Raw genomic sequence first — 27,264 nt, 5'->3', positions numbered from 1 at the left:
GCTCCTGGAGGAGAAACGCAACTGAAGAAGTGTCAGAGGATGTCAGAGCCGAACGAACACTGAGCATCAGAGCGGAGCATCTGTGAACTCCAACGTGTGTAGATACAGCAAAAGACTAAACGCATCACACCGTGAAAATAATAATTCAGTCCTTGTTTTAGAAGTCTTCTTGTACAGCACCCTTTAAAAGTGTAATGGAGTACAACCCTGAGCCTCATGAGGGGCTTTACAGTGACCTCCACATCAGCAAAAACTGGAGGCTTGTTTGAGGCATCAAGAAATGAAACCAGAATATTGGATGTATTACTGCAAATTGATTTTCTTTGCCATTTTATTCTTACGTTTACATTTAGTTCTTAAAAGTTTAACATTCAAAGTCACTGTTTGAGGAACAAACTTCAAGCATCGATGGAGATGCTTACTGTAAAATATGTCATTGGCTATCTGTGGGCTTTATCAACCTTATCCACTAGATAATGGTGCTGTAAAACTATTAAATATGATTTTAAATACTATTTATTATTTCTGAGTTACTGTTGTGTACAGTGAGTTTCTACAGCATGGTATTGTAAGAAAAACTGAATAAAGCCACTTTTCAGTAAAGTATTTCTCTGAACGTTCGTTAGTACACTAATAATAAATACATTAAATATAAAATAACATACATTAAAACAACAAATGGTCGTGCCTTTCAAACAAACAAGGCATAAACATACAAACAAAAATACACAGCACAACTTCTCTTAATTTGTGAACTATATTACAGTAGGGTTTTCTCTCCGGTCTTGTTCTACACTCGAGCTGGTCTAAGACAACAAACGCTCAGGGTCTTCTGGACACGGACTAGTGGAAGAGAGGAACTAGTATCATGTAATAAACCCACATGACAAACATTAAAGACAAACTAAAGTTGCACATTCCCATCGCTGAGCTTCTACACGCAGCAGAGAACAGGGAGTCAGCTGTGCGAGGATGAGTCCGCAGCTTCTGTCGTGTTTTTATAGGGTTCGAGGAGATGTGCCACGGAAACACAACTAGGCTTCAGCCGCAGTCCAGTCTTGCCACAGAAAGTGCTCTGGAAATCCTGAAACAGATGGATTTATGAGTAATGATGGTCAGAGTACTTCAGGAAGAGCTTCTGTAGCGTGTTGATCGTACTCCAGACCCTCAGTGCTATGCATCTCTCTGATGTCAGGTGTGCATCTATCACTCTAACAGCGTTTCATGGTTTGTATTGATTAAGTAATTGCCTCATTTTTAAATGTTGCACATCCTAAAATTGATCTTACGATCATTTCTCAAATATGCGTAGATGTGATTCATAGACTGAACGTACGCACAGAAAACACGTACGCCTCTTTCAGATGTGAAATCTATGAATCGCAGATTATCTTGAACTTGCGCGCAACTGAATGGTTTCAGCTCTCTGCCTTGTAAACGACTCCCAATTAATGTCATTAACACGTAAAAGATCCTCAGTCATCATCCAAATTCTTTAATTTAGAGCCGCGAGCTGCAAGAACAGCTTACATTTCCAGAAACCTAAGGCCTCGTTTATTCAGATCTGATCGTAGCGTGTGCGAACGCTTAAATCCACGCCGGCGCTCGTGTGTGTAAAAGTGCTTAGCGTCACGGCAGGATCTGAGCAGACCTACACACTTCTCTTGTTCGAGTGCTGCGGGTTTCTGGAAATGTAAGCTGTTCTTGCAGCTCATGGCTCTAAATTATGATGATTGGTGATCTTTTACATGTTAATGACATTAATTAGAGTCGTCAGAGAGATGAAACCATTCAGTTGCGCTCAAGTTCAAGATAATCTGCGATTCATAGAGTTCACATCTGAAAGAGGCGATGTGCACGCTCATTCTATGAATCACACGTACACATATTTGAGAGATGATCGTAAGATCAAATTTAGGATGGTTTCTGCACAACATCTTATAAATGAGTCCTCGGCAGCACTCGAACAAGAGAAGTGTGTACGTCTGCTCAGACTCTGACGTGACGCTAAGCACTTTCACACTTCAAAGACAGTTTTTACAAATATGAGCGCTGGCGTGGATTTAAGTGTCACTCTACGATCAAATCTGAGCGTACACGCTTTATAAACGAGGCCCCTGATGCCTTCAGCCTCACTTTTGTAATCTGTTTCTGGACCAGTAGGTGGTGCTTAACACAGCATTTTAAAGCCACCTCATTAGAAACTTCTTCAAATAAGTCTTTTCAACACTGTTTAAGAAAATGGAAGATTTTTTGCAGCCTTCTGTTTAAAAAAGTAAACTAAAGATATCTGATTTTCCTTTAGAATCGATGCATCACACATGCATGTCACATGACCCACAGTTACACTTATTAAAAAAGAGAGCGATGACGTGATCGAGAGAACCTGCTTGAGTCGGTCTCCGTGTATTTCCTGAATATATTTGAGGAAGGCTGTGGTCCACTGCAGTGTGGTGGCTTTATCGGTGTCAGCATAACAGAACGGCACCAGCAGGTTTAACTCGTCACAGCACAGACGGATTCTCCTCCTGAGTGTGCAAACATGCTTCATGTAATCTCTGCACAGTGAGAGGTACAGGTTAAACAAGAAGTCTGCAGAGCCCACCTGCGGTCGCGCTCCTTTCTGTTGTGAACTTCTTTGCGCTGAGTTCGGTCCATGAGAGGTCTTGTCCTGCAACGTTTAGTCCCAGACATACCGCCGTACGGCTTCCAGTTCTCCAAGTCCTGCATGATATTAGACGACCTGAGAGGCCTTGTGCGGACACGCTTGATGGCGTGTGCAGCTTTATCCAACTCCTCATCTGCAGTGACAAGAGAAACAAAGCAAACACATCTCTGCTTTTCATGCCTTAAAACAGTATACACCAAGCAGGCTTTATTCCGCCCAATGGAAAGCATATTTATTCTGTCTAATACATTCCCTGTGCCATTCACGAGATAAGGGCAGTGAAACAGTAATGCACTTAAGGTCTTACGGGTTTGGAACCACATGAGGGTGAGTAATTAATGACAGAATTTTCATTTTTGGGTGAACGATCCCTTTACGGTTGCAGCTGACCTCTGCAGGATGGTTGGCTACACCGGCTCATTCTTTTTGATTACTGGAGCTTGGCAGCCCCTGATCACTGAATGGAAAAAAGTCTTGTGTTCTACTGACGAAGGATATTCACATAACTTTGGAACAACACAAAGGTATCATTTGCTAATTTTAAAATGAATAATAACTCAATATGCTAATTGTTTATGTGTAAGTGAACAATATATGAGAATCTTACTCTTCAGTGTGTCTGCGGTTTGCTGGTCAGCAGTGTCTGTGTAAATGACCAGCGGAGCTCTCATCACAGACTCTTTATCTGCTCTGAAACTCACGGTCAGCTCTGTAGGAATGACCAGCTCAGACTGCTGCCCACCCTACCGTGAGACAAAGACATTTCTCATCACCAGCAGAAAACACACAGAACTCAGAATCAGATAAAAATACTGAAATGCGTCTGAATGAGATCAGCACTCACCGATTTGAACAGACGTCCTTCGTATGGATACGTGCCCTGTATTTTCACCATCTTGTCTGGTTTGCTCCATTTCTCTATTTGTGCATGTGTGGCTATCCCTGAAGTGTTTGTAGAATGGCAAAGCATTGATAAAAATCTGGAAGACAAATTATTAAACCATGTCAAATTTGAGACAACTATGCAGGAATTTTCTATTTTTTTGTGTCAACCAAACCTAAAACGGGGCTTCCCAAACAAAGCTTAATTAATTATATCATAAAAATAGCTTAGTGTGATTTTCAAACAGCAAAAGCCTGCAATTTATTCTGCTGCAATGCATCACTGTGTTCATTTCCACGTGAGCAGCTTATGGTGTTTCATTAGTTTCACTGAGCTTCATTAAATGACCATCCCTACAGTGTAAATTCTGGGTATCTCTTGTTCTTTGAAACCACAATAATGGAGAAGACTGCTGACTTGGCGATGGTCCAGAAGACAATCACTGACACTAGGGCTGGGCAAAACAATCTTTTTTTCGATTAATGGTTCTTTTTAAATGATGTCGATTCGATATTGATTCTCAAAAGCCACAAATCAATCTTTTCCTGTATTTCAGCAAAAATTTAAAACAAGACATTATTAATGTGAATTCTATATTAAAATTCTATAATAATATTACAAATCTGCGGAAGCATTTTACATCACACATAAGACGCCATGATTCCCGCAATGAATGAATAGCGGATGGAGCAGACGCACTATTTTGTTTACTACACACTAGTTATGCGCGGATGGCGGTTGTATCCGCGGGGCCCGTGGGTAATCCAAAAAGTTGCAGTGACAGATACAGTGGCATTCCAGATAAAGGCTGATTGGAGTAAAGCGTGTGTTTATGCTATTAAGAAAGTGTAGACTATAATCTGGCAAAAGAAGAACTTTTGTTTTTTAATTAAATGTTTATTTAAAAGCAGCCTAATATCATTGTATTAGCAGGCCTCGAAATTAACTTTTTTACTTGGTAGCACTGGTGCTCCCAACTTTAAAAAGTTAGGAGCACCAGCAAAAATTTAGGAGCACCATAACTACAAATTATATATTAACAGATTTCATCTTTACATTCTTAACTTTAATGCAGATGGGTTAATATATTAGCTGTCAATCACTCAGTCACTGCTTTCCTCTGGCAGGTGACAGGGAGCTATAACTACCGCTGAAGAAGAGAGAAAATGAAAAGTAACACTGACAGATTTCTTTCGTAAACCACCGAAGTTAATCTGAGTTTGGTTAAACACAGAGAGAGAGCTCCTCTTTGGCGAGAGTTAGGATGGTGTATGCCGTGTTAAGTTTGACATTCAGCTCTGCCAATTGCGCAGAACGGCTGGCGGCTAGGGGTGTGCAATATTGACAAAAATGTATATCTCTTTTTTATCGATAACGAGAATTAGATGATATTTTGCTTGTGTTATTGTGCTGATCTTAAGGACTACCGTGGACAGCTGATTTTGATATTCTTCATATTCTGTGTGGTGGTCAGTTCACAGCAGTGATAGGAATTCATCTTTTCCAATAAGTTTAAATTGATTTTTACCTTTTATGGTCATTTTCACAATTAAGCCATTTTTTCTAAAAGTGTGCATCATCATTTCAGTCAAATTCTTACATTTAATCAGTCAATTAGAATAATAAGACATTTGGGCTGTTATCAAGCAAATGAAATCAGTATCAACAAAATTCATCTCTGAATTTGAATTTCTGAAGTGGCATTTAGATGCACTTACACCTGTTTAATGCAGGACATGAATGCATTTAACCTGCAGTTACACATGCATATATAATGTTTTAATACTGTAAACATAAAACGTTGAATACTGATATTTGAAATTATTTAAAAAAAATTAAAAGATACTTTAAATACAATCGCCAGTAGGTGGCATCAAGTCACTGTTAATAAGTGAGTCACTGCGATTGAACCGAATCATTTAAACGGTTGATTCATTCAGGAACGAAACGAAACACCGCCATGTTGCTCAGAGACGCGAAACAGTGCTGTGGCTTTGTTTGGGAATTATTTTTGTTGTCGAAATGGAGCAAAAACAGGAAATATGGCGTCTACAACGTAAGTCTCTTAATATTAACTTCTTGTTTATTGAACTGTTGTATAAAATCAATATCACATTTGTAATCATGCTGATTTTTGGAGTAAAAAACGGCACTGTTCGTGTGATATTAACTATATGAAATGATATAAAGCCCCCATATCTTGAATTTTGTTATGCATTTTAATAGACTGAATCATGCAGTGAAAGCGCGCACGCACTAGTCTAACCTACTAAACTTCATCACATCATGCATGCACTCTCTGTAGGTGTTTGGTTTGGTTTTTGCAATATACTCGATAATGTCAAATCGCACATCGTTAAAACAACAATTACGATATTATCGCAGCCCCTTACTTGAGCATCCTGACAATTAAAGGCCTTAACGATTGAACCTGATGATCCTGAACATTTTGCCACACACTTGTCCCTGCATTTCTTGTGTTTGGCACTCTCTCTGTATTTAACCAAGCTCTCGAGCTTAAAATGTGTAGATTCGGTGGTGAATGCTGTTAGTGTTACCTGCAAACTCCGTCCCACAGGCTTTAAAGTGAATGCAGTGCATAGAGCACAGTGCATCTTCACAGCGGAGCCACTCGAAGTCTTTCAACCATTCTCTCTGAAAACTCTCCTTTTCGGGCGTTATTAACCAGTCTAAAATCTGCATTAAATTAAATGCATTAAAAGTTATGTAACGTTTGATAAAACGGCAGACCGGTCACCGTATCAGCACACAGAAGGCACATAACTGGTGGCTGGTAGGGCTGTGCAATATGACGATATATATTGGATGGATGAAATAAAAAGTATCCTCATAAAGACAGCGATTTAGGTCTTAAGAGAGATTAAACTGCTGAAGGAGAAAACGCATATGTAACATTATATTGGATCCGGACTTCGGTCTTAAAGGGGAAGCTCATGACTAACTCACTTTTGTAACTTTAATAAGAAGAAATAAAAAATAATAATAATATATTCTATACATAATACAGGTGTTAATTATATCTATCAGATAGATAGATATAATTAACACAGTGAAGACTAATTTAATTTACACAATGTATGTAGCGTTTCTTATTTATTGTAGTTTTTTGTTCTATTGCTTGCAATTAATTTCTTATCCTTATTTCATCACTGACTGTTTATTTATCTTCAGTGAGTTTGAGTTATTTATTTTTTTTGTCTCTCTTTAGGCTTGTATTAGTTTGATATTGATATTGGTGACAAGGATTATGAAAATTCTATGGTATCAAATATTTAATATCATAAAAACCTTTTTAAAAGAAAAAAGATTACTATACCGTGATATACATCGTTATCGTGATATAAAATTAGTCATATCGTGATATAAGATTTTGGTCATATCGCCCACCCCTAGTGGCTGGTATAATATGTATACATATCTATGGGTATAAACACAAGCATTGACTTGACTAGAGCGACCGATGCGCGGCAGACGTGATGCGCAGAACAGCTCTCACATCACTGAATTTGCTGTTAAAAATCATATCATCATGCAAAACTAAAAATTTGTCGAATTAGAATCATTGTAATGTGATGATCGGTTGCGGGTCGGGTCGGTTATCTAAATCAGAGAAAAATATAGGTGCGGGTGGGTGGCGGGAGGATAATTGATTTGAAGCAGCGGATTTGACGGACGACGCTCGCGGTGTTTTTAGCTTCTGCTATTTAACGATAAAACACAAGAATATCATCTCCAGCTGCTCTGAGAGTCACTTCATTAGCATTTACCGTTTAATTTGAGAAATCTACCGTCATATCACATACACAGCAGCTACAAGTACCTCACGGCAACCCGTCAAAATGAAAGTTTAGTTTAACGTGTAGAAACTGTGTCAGAAATATTACTATTTAGCAGTCTTAAGACTCAATGTAACAACAATTCTACTACTACTACTACTAATAAATATTAATAAATCTTATTTTTAAAGGAATGAATCACATTTGTAATTTTAACAGTAAACCTCTGTTGTGCAGCACTTTGTTTGCCAAAAAATAAAGGTTTTTTTTATAGGGACCTATTTTTGTTTAAAAAAAATACGGGCCTGTGGCTCTTAATTTCTTTTTATTAATTCACCATTTGTAAACTGATGTTTACTGTTCATTTTTTAGAAATATCAATTGCATTTGTATTAAAACTATATTCACTGAATGTAATCAAAAAATCAAGACTCAAATCAAGCAGCCAATCAAATCGAATCGAATCAGGACATCTGAATCGATACCCAGCCCTAATTGACACCCTCTACAAAGAGGGTAATTCACAGAAGGTCATTACTGAAAGGGGTGGCTGTTCACAGAGTGCTGTATCAAAGCATATTAAATGCAAAGTTGACAGGAAGGAAGAAATTGGGTAGGAAAAGGTGCACAAGCAACAGGGATGACCGCAAGCTTCAGAATATTGTCAAGCAAAGCTGATTCAAACACATGTAATAACTTAGAGCAGCCGTCAAGTGTTAGATAATGTTCTGTCAATTCTTCTTCATCAGTCAGGAACCTAGGTGTGCTGTTCGATAGCAATCTTTCATTTGCAAGCCATGTTTCTAGCATCTGTATAACTGCATTTTTTCATCTCAAAAACATATCTAAATTGCGACCAATGCTCTCAACGTCAAATGCAGAAATGTTAGTTCATGCGTTTATGACCTCAAGGTTAGACTATTGTAATGCTTTATTGGGTGGTTGTTCTGCACGCTTGATCAACAAACTACAGTTGGTCCAAAATGCAGCAGCTAGAGTCCTTACTAGAACCAGGAAATATGACCATATTAGCCCGGTTCTGTCAACACTGCACTGGCTCCCTATCAAGCATCGGATAGATTTTAAAATCTTGTTAATTACTTATAAAGCCCTGAATGGTTTAGCTCCTCAGTACTTGAGCGAGCTCTTATCACATTATAGTCCTCCACGTCCGCTGCGTTCTCAAAACTCTGGCCGTTTGATAATACCTAGAATATCAAAATCGACTGCGGGCGGCAGATCCTATTCCTATTTAGCACCCAAACTCTGGAACAATCTACCTAACACTGTTCGGGAGGCAGACACACTCTGTCAGTTTAAATCTAGATTAAAGACCCATCTCTTTAGCCTGGCTTACACATAACACACTAATACGCTTCTATTATTCAAATCCGTTAAAGGATTGTTAGGCTGCATTAATTAGATCAACCGGAACCGGGAACACTCCCCATAACACACGATGCACTCGTTACATCGTAAGAAGAATGGCATCTACGCTAATATTTGTCTGTTTCTTTCCTATTCTGTTTCTCAGTCCGTATCCGATCAGATGGTGGATCAGCACCAAGAGATGATGTCTACAGCCCTGATCGTCAGCGGAGACCAGGACACCCAGATGACCCCCAGAGACGGATCCCCAGCGAAAACCTAGATTAGAATACAATAAAACTAAAAAAATATAACAAAATAACTAAAATATAATAAAATACCTAACTACATAATACTACTATTGTTAGAAATTGCAACAAAATTAAAATAGAAATATAAACACTTGAACTGCGGGTTTCGTCTGGTCAGAGGAGAACTGGCCCCCGACTGAGTCTGGTTTCTCCCAAGGTTTTTTTCTCCATTCTGTCTCGGAGGGAGTTTTGGTTCCTTGCCGCTGTCGCCTCTGGCTTGCTCAGTTGGGGACACTTAATTTCTAGCGATTATCGCCGATTTGATTGCACAGATACTATTTAAACTAAACTGAGCTAGACAATGACATCTCTGAATTCAATAATGAAATGCCTTTAACTGAAAATTGAGTGTTTAATCTTATCATTGTACATTACTGACACTCTATCCTCCAATTTGATACTGTTAAGTGCTTTGACACAATCTGTATTGTTAAAAGTGTTATATAAATAAAGGTGACTTGACTTGACTTGACTTCTGAAACAGAAACAACGTCAGAAGCATCTTACCTGGGCTGTGGAGAAAAAGAACTGGACTGTTGCTCAGCGGTCCAAATTATGCATTTCATTTGGAAATCAAGGTCTGGAGTCTGGAGGAAGACTGGAGAGGCACAGAATCCAAGCTACTTGAAGTCCAGTGTGAAGTTTCCGAAGTCAGTGATGATTTGGGGTGCCGTGACATCTGCTGGTGTTGGTCCATTGTGTTTTATCAAGTTCAAAGTCAATGCAGCCGTCTACCAGGAGATTTTGGAGCACTTTATGCTTTCGTCCGCTTACAAGCTTTATGGAGATGCTAATTTCTTTTTCCAGCAGGACTTTAGCACCTGCCCACAGTACCAAAACCATTTCCAAGTTACTGTGCTTGATTGGCAAGCCAGCATGCCTGACCTGAACCCCATATGGAATCTATGGGATATTTTCAAGAGAAAGATGAGAAACAGTGGATCCAACAATCCAGACGAGCTGAAGCTCAATAGTGCCTCAGCAGAGCCACAGGCTGATCGCTTCCATCACACCTCACTTATGCTGGAGTTTGTGATAAAGGAGCCCAGACCAAATATTGAGTGCATAAATGAACATACTTTAAAAAACTTGAACTTTTCTGTTTTGCAAATCATTTTTTTGATTGATCTTAGGAAATATTATAATATTTTGAGATACTGACTTTCATGAGCTTGTAACAGCCACCTAATGTTATATGGTGTTCATGACACGAATGTCAATGTGCCTTTAAAACTGCGTCTGCTGTAACAGTTAAGGTGCGGGGGCACGCTGTTGTGATGTGAGCGTGCACACGCAGAAAGACAGTTGAGCGTCAGAAGACAGACGGTCGTTCGACTGCTGACTACCACATTACCGTGTCTAACCTCTTTTCTTTTTGTTTGTTTCGATGCCGGAGTGTTTTATTTCCCGTTTTGTACTCGCTCTTTTACATGTATGTGAGAAGAGTATGCTGTGCAAACAACTATAAAGGCTTGTGGAACGAATCTCTGTTTGCCTCGAGTTTTACTTCTCTTGCCTTCTCTTTCATCAGAGCAGTCTCCACCTCCCCGGGTAGACGTTACAAATTGGCGCCCGAACGACTGGATTCATACCGACCATCTTTTGTTTCCATGTGCGTGGATGTTCGCATTTTCTTGCGCTATTTTTGGAGGAGGATTTTTGTTGCTGTGTTGCAGCAACCGGACCGTGCTGACTAGCTTGCTAACTATGTGCTCCAAGCAGTTTGTGCGTGACTGATTTCCAGGTACTATGAATGCGTTTTCTTGACTGATTGTCCGCCTATGGACTGTTATAAGAGTTTATGTTGACTTTTGGAATTTTTTCGACATTTTTGCCCTGTGGAACGCTGAACTGTTAATTGAGGACTGAAGTGAACTGAACTGAATTGCACTGTGTCAGAGTAGAATGGAGGAGACTTTTTTTGTTAATCGGATATTTATGCAAACAACTGTCAGTGTAGAATGTATGTGACTTGCAAAGACAATGTCACATTGCTATATACTATTTCTGAAAAGTGTGTATCAGGTTGCTGTTAAAAAGAGAAAATCTGAGTTCATGTGAATCATTTGAGAATGTTTAAAATAAATATTGCTGTTTATTTCCTGGGGGTGTTCATAAGTATCATTTTACTAAGCTATTACTGCTTTGACTGGAATATTTGAGAAAGTTTACTATTTAACCAATTTATTATTTGTATTGGTTCATTGTGACTGTTTTGTACGAAATGGCTACTCACTCTGACTTTCAGTTTGACCTGACTGACTGGTCCACAGTCGATGACTCTCTTCCACAACAAAGGGAAGCACAGCACTCTATGGAGGCTTAAAAGCTCAAGTCCAGGTGTTACAAGCAGAGGTGGCAGTGCTGCAATGGTGCCTTCATGACTCAACTGACCTGCAAAAAGGCATACTGGACTGCTTGATACAGCAGGGGGGTACCGTACCTGTTACACCGCAGCCAGTTCCCTTACCCAGCTCAACGCCTTACAATGCAGCTCAGGTTCCATCGATGGCTTCAAGGTTAGTGCCAGTTAGTGTAGCTTATAGCAATGCACCCATGGTTACTCACCCACTTGCTGTGGATATGAATACCACAACAAATGCACTCACTTCTATGCTTCATCAATCACGGCTTGAACCGCCTGTGTTTGCTGCAGATGGCTCCTTGAATCCGGAGGACTGGCTTCAGTCTGTTAATGAAAAATACAGAGACTTCATGCAGTCCTTGGTCCAAGTGTGGGGTGTTCGCCTCAAGACACAGACTAGCAGTGCGCCCTCAAGAGATGTTCACTGTTTCAAATGCTCCTTGCCTGCATTCACCTCTCGTACTTGCCAAAACTGTAGTTCAAATGAGAAGCCGTGTTTGCTCCAAACGGAGCCTCCGAGACTGCAGGGAGATGCTGTCAGTATAGTGCTTGAAATAGGAAGGATGGATGGCTTTGACCAGGCCATTAGGGATGGAAAAGTGGTTTCAGATTTCACCCAGAGGGGAAACTTCAGGGGAGGGAGGAGGTTCAGACGGGGCAATCCTCCCTCCAGGAAGTAAATGTGCCTCCCTTACCTGATGCTTCCATAACTGATCAGCCTACTTTGTGTCATGTGGAGGATGTAGTTTCCACGTCACATTGGAACACTCTGTTCAGAGTGAAGGTTAATCTTTCTGGACAAGCTTTTGACACAACGCTTAACACTGGTGCATCCCTATCTGCAGTGCAATCAGTGGCTGTCCAGAATATTCCTGGGGACACACAAATAAAACCGTGTTCTCCTCCTCCTCCGCCCGTCAGGTATAATATGGTTGTTATTGGGTTTCATGGTCAGCGCTTCTATCATCGCTTTGCTGTTCTTTAGAGTCTTTCTTCTCCTGTCATTCTTGGAATGGATTTTATGTTGAGGTCTTCAGTCACACTTCATGTACCTTCCAGGACAATGGTCCTTGGGGATGAGACAGTGTCTCTTAAGGAGTTAGAGGGGGCAGACTTGATGTCTAGTCCTGATTTTTCATGCTTGGGAGTCAATTCTTCTGTCCTGTCAGAGAAAATTGAGGAGGCATCTTTAAATAATTAACAGAAAAGCAAACTGACTGAGCTTCTTGAGACCTTCAGTGGATTGTTTGACGGTCATTTGGGACACGCTTCCCTTATAGAGCATGAGATCAATACTGGTGATGCAAAACTGGTTCACCTTGCCCCTTACCGCACTTCTTCTGCTAAAAAGGAGCTCATTGAGTCCCAGATCAAAGACATGTTAAGAGAGGGAATAATTGAACCTGCTTCTGGTCCCTGGGCCGCTCCAGTCGTAATCGTTCCAAAACAATCAGGAGAGCCCAGGTTTTGTGTTGATTATCGTGCACTCAATGAGCTCACGGTCAAAGACTCGTATCCTCTCCCGAGGATTGACGAATCACTGGACTTTTTGGCTAGAGGAACCTTCATTTCCACTATTGACTTGGCCAGAGGCTACTGGCAGGTGGCGGTAGCAGAGAACTCAAAGCCTACGACTGCGTTCATTTCCCACTGCGGGTTATTTCAGTTTCGGGTCTTACCTTTTGGATTGTGCAACGCGCACGCCACATTCCAAAGGCTGATGAACTCTGTCCTTGCGGGTCTCATTTATAAGTCGTGTGCTGTCTACTTGGACGATATTGTTGTAGCATCGCCTACTTTTGAGCAGCACCTTATTGACCTGAGAGAAGTTCTTACCAGGCTGGAATCTGCAGGGCTGTCTGTTAAGCTGGAGAAGTACCAGTTCTGCAGGAGCGAGCTCACCTTTCTCGGTTACAATGTCACTGCAGAAGGTATCCTGCCAAATGAGGAAAAAGTAAGGGCTGTGACTGATTTCAAAACTCCTACTTGCGTAAAACAAGTCAGAGAGTTTCTAGGACTAACCAGCTATTACAGACGTTTTATCTATGATTATGCACGCCACGCTGAGCCACTCTTTCCGCTTACAAGGGCGGATGTTCCTTCATATGGTCCAGTGAATGTCAGGCTGCCATGGATTTTCTCAAAGACAAGCTGACTTCCGCGGCTGTCTTGAAATTTCCTGACTTTTCGCTTCCTTTTTTTATCCATGCAGATGCATGCGATGTTGGACTCGGTGCCACCCTCATGCAGAGAGACAACAACAGCAGAGATGTTGTAGTAGCCTATGCGAGTCGTGCACTTCGTAAGTCTGAGAAACCGTATTCTACTCCAGAAAAAGAGTGCTTAGCCGCCATATGGGCTCTTGAGCACTTTCAGCCGTATATTGAGGGTCTTCACGTGACAATTTTTTCAGACCACAGTAGCCTGAGATGGCTAATGTCTCGCCCAAACCTCTCTGGCCGGCTGGCTAGATGGTCTCTCCGACTGATGCTTTGGAAGTATTGGAAGTTTTTTTTTAAACACTCGTTTCTTATTTATTTGGTTCCACAGTGTTTGCTGATTTTTATTTAAACTGTGTATTTTTATTTTTTTTTATTTTACATCAAATATGCTGTCTCCAACTTTTCTTATTTGTTTTGCTAATGAACGTACATTTCTTATTTATTTGCTTCCACAGTGTTTATTGATCTTCAGTTTTCTATACCTAAACTCTGTGTAAGTTGTTATTTCATATTAGGCAGATAGCATGCTGTAACGCTCTGACCCAGATAACTCTTTAAATCCATGAAATGAAAGAGATGGAAAACAAAAAGATGGTGTCCCACACATTTAATGGTTGGTACTCAACAACACGCTCCTCTCATACATGAGAGATTAACTCTTACAAACAAAAGTAAAGACAAAATAATAACAAGAAGGCAAAGCGGAATTATCATCCGTGGTGGTTCTCATTTCACAGTCACGTAGTCCTTCTACGTCATCACCATATAGTGCACGTTATAAGTAAAGTGATCGGTCTCTTAAAGGGCACACCGCACAATAATGTGATGCATGCGAATGCCATAGTTTTGGCCGTTACAGATTCCCCACCGGAGGACATTATTTGAATACAGTTCCATACATGGAAACTTGGAAATCCATCAACTCATACCATGTTTCACATACAAAAGGCAATAACTGGCATAGATGTCAGTACAAGCTACTGGGGCTGGGCGATATGGCCTAAAAAAAAAAACTACTTAAAATCAATCTGCAGATGACAAAGAAATTGTTCAAAACAAGTTTTAAGTTTATTTTGTTTTGATTTTCCCTTCTGGGAATTGATCTGGATTTCCCCCTTGGAGTTAAAGTGCAATCAGAAACAACAAGCCAAAGAGACAAGATGGCAGGCCCTGCCATTGTAAACAGTGAAAATGTAACATAACATAACATAAAATGTAACATAAAACATAAAATTATGTGACCCTTTTTGATAAGTTTTCTTTAAACACAAGTTTAACATCTTGCTATTCAGTAGATAGGAGGTAGTTCTTATAAACGATGGAGGATGACATGGGGGTTAGGGGGTGTGCCCGAAGCGTGAATCCGTATTCAGAAAGGCACGGAAAACAAATAACGATTGCTAACGGTTGCCTGTTACAGTTACATTACAGTACATAAAATGTCACTTACCACATAAACAGATTAAGGAGAGATGACTCAGGACGATGACGAATGATTTGCAGATCATGAGCAAAACTCACAAACATCTAATCTTGTAAAATGTGTGGTAAATGCTGCCACTCCATAGTATAAACACGGACGTGCAATCACCAATCTCAAAAGTGAAAGTGAAACTAAAAAGCGATCGTGCATTCAAAAGCAGTTGCAATGCATAATAGCGGCTCCCTGAATCCCACAATTTTATATACAGTATGATGATCACCCAGTGATAAAACTGCAAGGGAAAGAAATATACATTTTCCTCCCATCTTGTATTTATCCTCCGCAGTGAGTCAATGTCATGGGCGTAAGGGCAGAGCAAGTTTAAATATCTTTCTAGTCTATATTTCCATCTTGTAATCCCGCTGTTTTGGGTATTTAAAAAAAAAAAAATTATTTGTAATAGAGCAGACACTGTTGTTCATGAATTTATGACCTCATTTGGCAAGACGGCAGACACTGAAAACACTGCGCGCTTCAGTATGCCTGTAGTAAACGAAACTGCGCGTTTGTGCATTCATTCATAAGGAGACACGCAGGATTCATATTTAAATGGTATTTTTGCAGCTTAACATTTACAGATACTAGTTCATATCGCGATTTGATTTAAGTGTAATGACCTACTTTTGAGCCGCGTGAGCCCTACAAGCTACCCAATTACACATTATGGTCTTCAAAGACAAATCACATAAAAAAACAAAAGCTTGTGTAACCAAACCATATGTGTAAACAATTTTCTTTTTTCTCTCAACATAACACATGAAAACGTAAGTGTCAGAACCACGCTTCCTAGATTCCCATTGCTATGCAAGGAAAGAACAGCTTACTAGTAACATTTAAACATATTACTCCTTCAGATCCAATCTGTCAGTATGATACTCGTTAGTCCATTTCTTGTCTGACCACCCTGAGGTGATTCTAGGGGCCAGTCTAGGTCTGAGATTGTAGCGATGAACTTCAGGGTCAACGTCAAAGTCAGGAAGTCGTGTATGTCATGAAGATGTGCTAACGTCAGTGTCAGCATTGCGAGTACTCATGTCGCATTTGGTCACGTCATGTGCATTGTCAGTGAAATCGTCACAATTAACATCAGCCTCATTAGGCAGTGAAAAGCATGCATCTTGAGATTGGTCCTCACTTATCTGTGTCACCAGAAGATTGTCCTCCAATCCCTCATCGGGTGTTTCAGACCCATCCTGAGGTCCACTTGGTGTATGGCTGCTGCATGCATTCCAAGTGTGGAAAGGTTGCATATTTACCACCTGATAGACACCAGCATCCTGTCCTGTGTCCAACTTTGCAAGCCTGTAGTTCACATCAGACAAAATTTGAGAGACACGGTATGGACCAGAGTACAAGGGTGCCAGTTTTGCTGTAAAATTGGCCAGTGCATCTGACTTATGGTGGGTTTTCACTCTGACAAGGACACCAATGGCATAAGAAACAGAGCAACGTCTTTTGTCATAGTGCTGCTTCCATTTGTTGTGACTGATTTCCAGGTTCCAGGATTTCAGGTTCCTCCATTCCATTCCAGACAGGCTGAGTCATCAGATCCAATGAAGTGTCCAACTCCCTCCCATACAACATCATGGACGGGGTTTGACCCATACTCTCATGAGGTTCTGTTCGTAGTGCAAAGCAAATTTGTGGGATATATCGGTCCCAGGTGGTGTGTTTATCATTCACGTATGCTCAAATTGCTGTCTTGAGAGTCCGGTTCACCCTCTCTATGGCATTCGTCTGTGGGTGATATCAGTGTCCACCCCAACATACTCCCAAGGTTTCTGGGGACGAATTGGGACCATTAGACCGGCAGGTTTTCTCTGACTCGGTTTTGTTAGTTGACAAACCGTGCAAGAGGTTACGTATTTCTTCACCTCAGATGCCATTTTAGGCCAGAAAAACCTGAGCTTCAGACGGGGCGGGGCGTTCAGGAGGTCCATTGGTGGCACATCATCCTGTAGAGGATTCCTCGACAGCGCATCAGGCACTTTGTTTCGAGATCCAGGCTTGTGGACAACATCGAAATCAAAGTCCTGAAGGCCAAGAGACCAACGAGCAAGGCGACCAGTGGGGTTGGGACGGGACATCAACCACTTGAGCTCACTGTGGTCAGTGAAGATTGTGACATTGAGACCCCAATGTAGGGCCTAAAGTGCTCAAGGGCCCAAATGACGGCCAGACACTCATCAGGCGTGGAATAAGGTTTCTCTGATTTATGCAGCGCCCGACTAGCATACGCCACAGCAACCCCTCTGCCACGCAGATCTCTCTGCATCAGCGCAGCTCCTAGTCCCGCGTCACAGGCATTGGCATGAATAAAGAAAGGTTGAGTAAAGTCAGGAAAACTTAGCACAATTTTTGTTTCAGAAGGTCCATGGCGTCTTGACAGGCACTGTCCCACACAAAAGGAGCATCATTTTTAGTGAGCGCGAACAGTGGTTCAGCGTGTCGGGCGTAGTCCTGTATAAAGCGACGGTAATAGCCTGATAGGCCCAAAAACTGCCTCACTTGCTTCGCATTGACAGGGGTTTTAAAGTCCATAACAGCCTTCATTTTGTCCTGGTCCGACAGGACACCACTTGGACAGACACGGTACCCCAAGAAGGTGAGATCTTTGCGACAAAACTGGCATTTGGCCTGTTTAATGGTCAATCCGGCAGACTTGAGCCGTGAAAGGACTTCTCTGAGGTAATCGAGATGTTGCTTGAAAATGGGCAAAGCCACAACAATGTCGTCCAAGTAGACTGCACAGCACCTATAAATAAGACCAGCCAAGACACTATTTATTAGCCTTTGAAAGGTCGCTGGTGCATTGTACAGACCAAATGGAAGCACACGGAACTGAAATAACCCACAATGTGAAACAAAAGCAGTCTTAGGTTTTGAGTCTCCTGCCATGGAGACCTGCCAGTATCCGAGCAAGGTCGATTGTGGTCAAAAATTTCCCTCTGGAAAGGAAGTCAAGGGACTCATCGACTCTTGGTAATGGATAAGAGTCCTTCACGGTGAGTTGGTTCAATCCACGATAGTTCACACAAAATCGTGGTTCACCACAAGATTTCTGAACAATCACAACAGGATTATATATATATATATAAGGGGCTGTTGCAGGTTCAATGATGCTGTCGTTCAACATTTTTCCTATTTGATCCTCAATCAACTGCTTTTTGGCTGGGGAGGTTCAATAAGGGCGAAGGTGGACTGGCTTGGCATTCCCTGTATCTATGGAGTGCTCAATTAGTGATGTGCGACCCAGGTGACCGTCGAAGAGGTCAGAAAAACTTTCAAGTAGCCCTGACAGCTGTTCCTTCTCAGTATTACTGAGACATGCTTCCTCAACCTTTCCTCAAAGTGCGGAAGATGGGACTTCCATAAACAACAAGCTACTGTTCGACTTCTGCACTTCCCTGCCTTCCATCTCCTCTATTAATAAAGGATCGTTGCCTATGACAACAGATAGGGATGGGATGTGAATGGTGATGGAGGCACGCAACATGAAGTCCATCCCCAAAACCAAGGTTGAGGGTAAGCGTGGGACAATGGCAAACCGATGATAAAAACGCTGTCCCATAAAGTCAAAAGCCAACCATGTCAGCCCTAAGGGTTGACATGCCCCACCATCTGCTAGTTGGATTGGGGGAGCAGACCATGGTTTAATTTTAACCCTCAGTTTGGCTCGATTCTGAACAATGTCTGCTTGCACAGCAGAAAGTGATGCGCCAGTGTCAAGTGTAGCATCTAACACCTGGCCAAAACGAAGATGATGTGGGATCTTCCACATGACAAAGGACGGGTTGTTCTAGAACAGCAGCATCAGTCAGTTGAGGCGAACTTATCTTCTGGAGGGAGGATTGCCTACCCCTGCATTGCTACTTTCGGGGTTGTTCGTATCTCTTGCATCAAGAGGAGGTTCCGAATGTGCATTAAGGGACTCACTTTGTTGTGAGCGCATTCTGAGTTACAGTCTGGACATGAACGAGAAGTGAAGCCAGGGCGTGAGCACTTGTAACAGTAGGTTTCTTTGCCAAATTTAGCTTTACTCTGTGTTGAAGGCAGTGAACATTTACTTGGCCCCAGGACCACATGGGGCCTGTGAGCCCTCAGAAGATCCATGCCTGAAGAAACAGAAGTTCCATAGAGAGCAACTCTATACTTTTCAAGAGAATGTTTACAAATAAGGTCGATTTATTCTTGTTCCGGAGGAGGAGTTTTCAGTTTTCTGAATTCACTTAGCATGTGAGCCACAAAGGTAGGAAGGGGTTCTTCGGGACTTTTTACACGGTCCAAGATACATCTCATTATTTATTCCTGGCTTTCAGAAGGAAGAAATCACAGAACTGGGCCCATGTAACGTGTGTCAAGGACAGAGAACCATTTCTTTATGCTCTTTTGCCAATTGTTCAGGCACTGTTGCAACACAGACACTTCAGCTTGTATAAGTTCCACTTGAGTCTCCAGGCTCACTCGCTGTGGTAACTTATGTCTCTGTCTGGGAGCAGAATCTGGTAATGAGTAGGTCAAGTCAGTCTTAAGGTCTGGATGAGTAGCCATCACAGTAAATGTGCATTCACATAAACAGCAGTATAACAATTGTAAAAATTCTAAATGTAACCCAGAAAAATATAAACTTCTATTAAAATGCACACAATAAAATCAGCAACAAAATTCAACAATCTCTCATCAATAATCCTTTTGAGTTGGTAATGGTAGTAAAACTTTTTCACTGCCTCTTTTACATGAGCTTAGTATTTTTTCTCAATAGACCCAGAGCAAGAGAATATGTTTCTTTAAATTAAATAACCATTACCACAGAACATGACCCAGATGGACTACATTATCTATGGATGTCATATTTCATTTTTTATCAGATATGGTTTCTATGGTTTCATGTACCACTTTTACAGAACACATTTTCATATTCAACAATGCTGTATGCAAGACGTCACTTTTAATTGCTTTTGTGGTTTTAATGAGTTATTGGCTACTCATTACTGCTGATTGATTTCACATATTTGTACGCATGTATAAGTAGTGGTCTCCTACATAGTGAGGACACAGAGCCAGAAGTGGGAGGTGAAAGGCAAGGATTACATGGTGGTCAAAGGAATAGAAAGGGACAAGCACCCCTTTTGAGAGGAGGTCGTGGGCCTCACCAGAGAGGTGGTCATGGGCCTCGTTTGAGAGGTGAGGGTGAACGTGGTAGAGGACAAGACAACAGACCTAGACACCGGCAGCAACAGCAAAGGGTGTTGAATGAAATCAGAGCTATAAGTTGTAGACTAAATCATAAATCATGGCATGACAATGAGTGCAGCAGCTACAATGTTTCAACCAAATCTCAGAAGATCATCTGTGGCCTCAATCATCAGAACTTTCCGCAATGAGAACCGGTAATTCTTCAGAATGTGCTAAAGCTACTTGAATCTGTTAAATTAGTGTATACAGCATGGCAGTGTGTACCAGAGTGTGATGTGATTTCTGTAAATTTGTTCTTACTGTGACTTTCTCCCTGCAGAATAGAGACTAGTCCAAATAGCGGAGGCAGAAGCAAAAATTCTGACTGACCAAGAGCAGGCATGAAAGAAATACAGATACAGTGAAGCAACTGAGGACTGAGTATGTTCAGGTATGATCAATTTGCCTGTTTTTGGGGGAGAAACAAATCCCAAACATTCTTTATCACTGTAATCGGTAATTGTTTTTGTCTTTTTAGAGGGTGATAGAGCTAGATCAGGGCTCCTCAAATCTGGACCTTGAGATCCACTTTCCTGCAGAGTTTAGCTGTAACCCTAATCAAACACACCTGAACATGCTAATCAAATGTCTTCAGGATCGTTAGAAAATCACAGATAGGTGAGTTTGATCAGGGATGGAGCTAAACTCTGCAGTGGATTGGACCTCCAGGGAAAGATCTGAGGAACCCTGAGCTAGATGCTGATGAAAACCATCACAAATTCATATTTTTGGACGAGGCAGGCTTTAACCTGGCCAAGACAAGGAGGAGAGGTGGGGATTTAATTGGCCAGTGGGCAACCGAGTACCTGGACAATGTGGAGCCGATATCACCATGTGTGCAGCTATATCAGAAGATGGAGTGGTTGGACGCAGACCTCGTGTTGGGTCATAAAATGCAGCTCTCCTCGTAGCCTTCCTTGATGAGCTAAAGCTGATGGTGTGACACGTAATAGTTTGGGATAATGTTTAGTTTCATAATGCTCAAATGGTGCAAGCATGGTTTCAGGCCCATCCACAATATCTCACCCTGTATTTACCTCCATACTCCCCTTTCCTTAACCCGATTGAGGAGTTTTTGTCCACATGCAGGTGGAAGGTCTATGATAGGCACCCTCACGAGCAAGTCACTCGTCTCCAGGCCACGGATGATGCATGCAATGACATTACAGCAGATCAGTGTCAGGCCTGGATTCACAATGCCAGAAGATTCTTTCCAAGATGTCTAGCGAATGACATCCATTGTGATGTGGATGAGAACCTGTGGCCAAATCCACAAGACCGGGTTGATGAAACATAGATGTGCATTGAGGAACACTTCAGTTTACAGTACTGTATTGTGTTTTTTTTTTTTCCTTTGGAAAACCTATGTTGTGATTTTATTATTTCATCAGTAAATTTCACATTACAGTAATGCAATGATACCACTGTGTCTGCACTATTCTCTCTAGTCTACAGTATTACAGTGATGTATGAACGTGCAGAACAATGAAACCTGAATTATTTCCCAAACTATGGTCACAAGTTCCGTCATTACCAATAGAGCTCAATGGAAATAACGACCATGGTTAGCTAACAATGGTTTTGAGAAACGCACCCCTGATTTGTGCCACAAAACCCCCATGTCGAATTTGTCCCCCCTCCAAAACGCGATCGGTTTTAACCCTTTGACGAGCCGTGCTTTGGCTGGCTCTGAGCCAGAAAGACCAGCTGAGAAAAAAGAAAAGAAAGAAAGACGTGCTCAGTGAATAACTGTTCAGTGTTTACATTTTTCAAAAAAATACATTTATCTCATCTAAATGTTTGATCATCAAGTGCATTTTTGTTTCTACAATCGTGCAATTGTTGCAAAAAAGCTTACACACAGCACAAGCCTGATTTCACACAGGAGTCCACTACTGATCCATCTGTTTACCTCAAACACAAACATTTCTCCATTATTTTGATTTCAAATCCAAACATTGTTACTGAAAATGCTTTTTTTATTGTGATTCTTTTTTTTTTACAGTAATACAATCTTGGTGGTGTTTAAACACAATTAATATAAGCAACCCATTATTCAATGCTTTTTATTTATGCATTTACTTCTAGATTTATATATTAAGTTACTCAAGCAAGTGACAAAACATGTAAACTTCTTTTCTAATGTTATCACAAACATTCTAAATTAACTTGTGACTGGCAGAAACAGTCAGCTCTACTGCATTTTCTTTTGCATTTAAATCTTTATTATAAACAATCCTGCGGTTCATAAAGAACTTTGCTTTCCAAACCTCCACGAGTACCATCTATTATTGCCTGGTTTATCTAAAAGTGCACTTTTCCTTTAAACCTAGCCAAAAAGCCATATGTGTTGACTGTGAAACATAGTAGACTTTAATTATATGCATTTATAGTGTAATTACTACATTTTCGTGTCAATCCATGTTCATATTTACCGCAAACAATGCACTGTCACTTTAATTCAGTGTGTGCAGTACAGCAAAGATAGACTCGGTGCGGAGACGCACCGCTCATGGAACGCACTGCCGGACCACAACAGCGTGCAGCGTTTTAACGCTCTGATCCGTTAACATGATGAGCGTGGAAAAAATACACACCGCATACACACTACAAACGGAATAACTTATGTGCGAACCTGGTGTTATGTGTGTGCGCTTCGAGCGTAGTCTCCAGGAGAGCGCGCGAGTGCTGAATGGTTAAACACTGGCAAGAATTAACAAGAAACCTTGTGTTTGCGTAGGTTTATAAATGATTTACTTTACAAATCTGAAGAAATGGCGCACATTGCATCCCCAGATGAACATTATAAACCCAAACTCACGACAATATGCAGAGACGAAGTTTGAGATGCTCCACAAAACTGATCCGCTCTAACACACGCGCACGCGTACTGTACGTAACCTACACACATGTAAATAATTAAAGCGCATATATTAAACCTGCATCGCATATATTTATTTAAATGAATCATAGCGTTTGTAAATTCACAATAACAATGCTTAATTATGATTTTTAAATGGGTTTAATATAATATGCAGCATTGGAAAATAAGGCTGCCACTAACGACTATTTTTATTTCGATTAATCTATCGACTAATCGATTAAACAATTAATTTCCCACAAAAAAATCAGCAATTTTTCTCAAGAATATTTTATTAAACCTTTTATTAAACCAAATTTCTATGAAATCCTTTTTTTAAAGCTAAAGTAATGTGCAACAGTGCAAGAAGCAAGTGTGCATCTCATAGTCCAAATCACTGAAATCAAAGTTCAGTATTATAGTGTAAGAATTACAACATATCCACCTGTTCTAGTCTACTAATAATAAAACTATAATCAGAAAACACTTTTTAAAGGAGTATTTACCAGAAATATTATTTACCAGAATTTATTTAGGAGAAAAATGTAAATGTGCAGTATTTCTGAAAAATAAATAAATAAATAAAACTTTTTTTTTTTTTTTTTTGTAAAATAAATTAATTGGAGATGCTTTTGATTATTAAAATGTAATGGAACCATTAAAATGGAATCCAGAAAATAATGGAAAACAGAATTTGGTAAAGATAAAACTGTAAAACTCAATTAATTAGATGGGCTTTTTGATTAATACAATTTAATTTAACCATTAAAGCAGAGTATAGAAAAATGAAAATGGAAAAAACTGAATTTGGAAATAAAACAGATTTCATAGGGCCCTATAATTATAATAATTTTTTTTGTGGTAATAAAAATAGATGTAAATGAACAATATAAATATAAAAATATAAAATACATATATAATAGCAATGAGGCAATAATAATTAGTTCAAATAAAGTATCAAAAGCAAGAAATCATAAGGTTTTATTGAACAAAACTGTTAAAGCTGCAGTCCGTAACTTTTGGCGCTCTAGCGGTTAATAGACAGAACTGTGTGCGTGTTGCGGAAGAACACTGTAGCCGGAGCTACTTCTCTCTGTTTATGTCTGTGACGAATCACGCAGTTACTCCGCAGCGGTACCTACTCGAACCAGTCTAAACTAGTCCGAATATAAACACTTATTATAGGTGTACTGTAGTGATTCAGCACAAGCCAAAAACACAGTTTGGAAAATGGATTCCTGATGTACTCCCTTATTATATAATTTCTGTACATTTTGAACACAAAAAAGTTACGGACTGCAGCTTTAAAATACATAATGTATTATAAACATTAGCTAATGTACATTACGCATAACAACAAAGGCCTGCAGGGGGCGCCGACGGCCTGACGATTGTTTTTACACATTACTGCGCGATCTAATCCTTGTTTAATATTGACCAAGAACCATTTAATTCAAATGTCCACTTAATCTTTAATATTTGGGCATTTCTTTAGGACAGAAATGCTATAGCCGCTGTAATTAAATGCATATGTGGACATCAAAACGTGTAAACTCAGAGTGAGGGTTTGAGCTTTTATTTTGAAATCGCGATGTATTCTCCTGTGTTTGTGTAGATTTATAAATTATTTACCTTACAAATCTGATGAAATGGCGCACATTGCGTTCCCAGACGAGTGTTATAATAAACCCAAACTCACAACAACATGCAGAGATGGAGTTTGAGACGCTCCACACACGTAAATGATAACAGTTTCTGTGGAGCTACTGTGAACGGAGCCGCTGTGTGACGCACGTACAGAACCTACACGCATGTAGATAATTAAAGCACATACTGTATTACAACTGCATCGCATATAATTATTTAATTAAATCGTAGCGTTTGTGAATTCACAATTATGCTTAATTATGATTTTTAAATGGGTTTAATATATCATGCAGTCTTGGAAAATAGTCTAATAATGTGTTTCATGGATTCTCGTCTGTGAAATGCGCTACTTCTGGTATTTTGCTGGTTAGTCGACGCGAGCAAAGATCGAATACTCGAATAGAATGGACGAATGGCGACAGCCCTAGCGTTAATATGCACATAGTCACATCACGTAGTGTATGCGTTCACTCACTGGGTGTGATAATGTCAGATCACACATCGGTAGAACAATTGCGATATTATTGTAGATGATATACATCACACTACACAGCACGTTAACATATTCATCCAAACGCTGGTATTTCAAACTTCTTACCTTTTAAGTGAAGAATGAAAAAGATCTCCGTTGAGAGAATACCAGGGCATTTACTCGCGCAAAAAAACTTGACTAACATTACAAGTGAAATTCCTTTTAGAAAAACGCATGTCATGACCCTTTTAAAATCGCAAGTTTAGTAGAATAAGACATCTGTGTCACTCGGGTGGCATGTTTACCTCTTCTCCAGGCAGACGCGAGCAGCTGGGCTGGGTCTCTCCTCCAGGGGCCGCTCGTCGGCCCTCTCTCCCACGACACACTGGACTCTGCTCAGCACGGAGCCGGGCACCTCGGCACCGCTGGCAGGCGTCGTGTTCGACTCGCTCAGCAACAGCATCTTAATGTCCTGCAGGTCCACGGGCCCCGTGTCGCTGGACCCCGCTGATGTCCTCTCTGGCTCCTCGTACAGGCTTTCTTCAAGCTGTGAAAGGCCCGAGCTGTCCGTCTCGGTCACCTGAGCATCGATGTGGCTCTGAATAATGTGCTGTAAGTACTCTACCTCGGTCATCTCCACCAGGCTGAGCTCTGAACTTTGACCCACGGGCTCGGACACATACACATCTGCTGCGTGTTGACTCTTACAGGCCATCGATGCGCTCATCCTGAAAGACATTTCATAACACACTTCAGTCCAATCTGCTATAAAAACATAAAAACTCTCTGCATTTGTGTCTTATCCTGTTTAACTCAAAATATGGAGCATTAGTGGCAAAGTAAAAGGAGCTGTGGATTGCATGTTAACTTTAAGCGGACACCTAACTCTGTAAAGTAGATATAACACGACAGACATCAGCTAAAATTAAAATACCGTAATTACTACAGTAAAACTATGGGAACATGGGATTTTTAGCCACTCTAAAAAAATCCATCCATTCTCCAAAAACCCCAACAACACATTCAACAAAAAGACAAAGACTTTCTCTCGCTGATTTGCTATATTTTACAGAAGTAACAATTAATAATAGTAAACAATAAACCCATTTTCTTAAAATCATAAGAGAAACTGATAAAACTATTTTTAGCTAAAACACTAGTTATAACTATGGCTTGTTGCAGCGGCCTCAACTCCCGCGTTTCCCGCCTCACACCCCGAGCCTAACGACTCACTCCATCACCGCCATTAATACAGTATTAATGATGCAAATTATGTCTCCAGAACACGAGACAAACGCAGATCGTAAAATCAACAGTGAGGCACTGAGTTAAAACGGTCAGTGATTAAAGGTGTACCTGACACACAACTGCTCTGAAACTGAACACGATCGACGTTCGTGCGCCGCTTGCGTCCTTGGTGACGTCACACCCCTTCGGCGTTTTACTTTTCGTGCTTTTTTTTTTTTTTTTGGTAAATATCACATTAAGACCACAGTTAAAATCCCAATGACGCGATCTGTTTCAGGACTGCAACTTGTATTTTTTATTTGGACTGCAAAACCTGCAAATAGTGACCGTCAACCCTCCCGTTTTTCCCGGGATTCTCCCGTATTTTACCATTCTATCCCGCTATCATCCCGTTTAAATATTTATATATTAAGTATTTCTCCCTTATTTTTAATCTTTCTGTTAAAAAACAAATCCCACTGGGTGTATTTTATATGTTTGCTACATTCACCTCCGGTAAAACTCCCGTAATTTGTATGGCCCAAACAAACCTCATTATATCAATAATCACCTCAATATATCCCAAGGTTGTCCAGTTGCCGGATCTTGTATGAAACATACTTCTCACACAATCGACACACACGAATTTCAACCCATTTGTCCCCTCGACCTGGCAACTTGACCCCCAGCGATGCTGATATCTGCGCAGTAGTGATGCGCAGTAGT

At 40.6% G+C, this 27,264-nt stretch overlaps 1 protein-coding gene across 3 annotated transcripts; it reads right to left on the bottom strand.

Moving 5' to 3' along the window:
* Window positions 1-2: 2 nt before the first annotated feature.
* On the bottom strand, window positions 3-27,264 carry LOC131532042 (uncharacterized). 3 transcript variants are annotated; one of them, XM_058763361.1, is made up of 7 exons: window positions 27,110-27,264; window positions 25,617-26,039; window positions 3,513-3,648; window positions 3,276-3,411; window positions 2,606-2,801; window positions 2,387-2,528; window positions 3-1,084 (listed from the first exon to the last, which is right to left on the bottom strand). In XM_058763361.1, exons 2-7 carry the CDS (start codon window positions 26,036-26,038, stop codon window positions 959-961), a joined length of 1,158 nt encoding a protein of 385 aa, XP_058619344.1. In that variant the 5' UTR covers window position 26,039; window positions 27,110-27,264; the 3' UTR covers window positions 3-958. The 3 variants fall into 3 exon arrangements, with proteins under 3 accessions (XP_058619344.1, XP_058619345.1, XP_058619343.1); XM_058763362.1 differs by lacking the exon at window positions 27,110-27,264 and adding an exon at window positions 26,668-26,809; XM_058763360.1 differs by lacking the exon at window positions 27,110-27,264 and adding an exon at window positions 26,545-26,655.

This window comes from Onychostoma macrolepis, chromosome 23, assembly GCF_012432095.1.
Source record: "Onychostoma macrolepis isolate SWU-2019 chromosome 23, ASM1243209v1, whole genome shotgun sequence".
NCBI classification, from domain to species: domain Eukaryota; kingdom Metazoa; phylum Chordata; class Actinopteri; order Cypriniformes; family Cyprinidae; genus Onychostoma; species Onychostoma macrolepis.
This window is presented reverse-complemented; position numbering and strand designations above follow the sequence as displayed.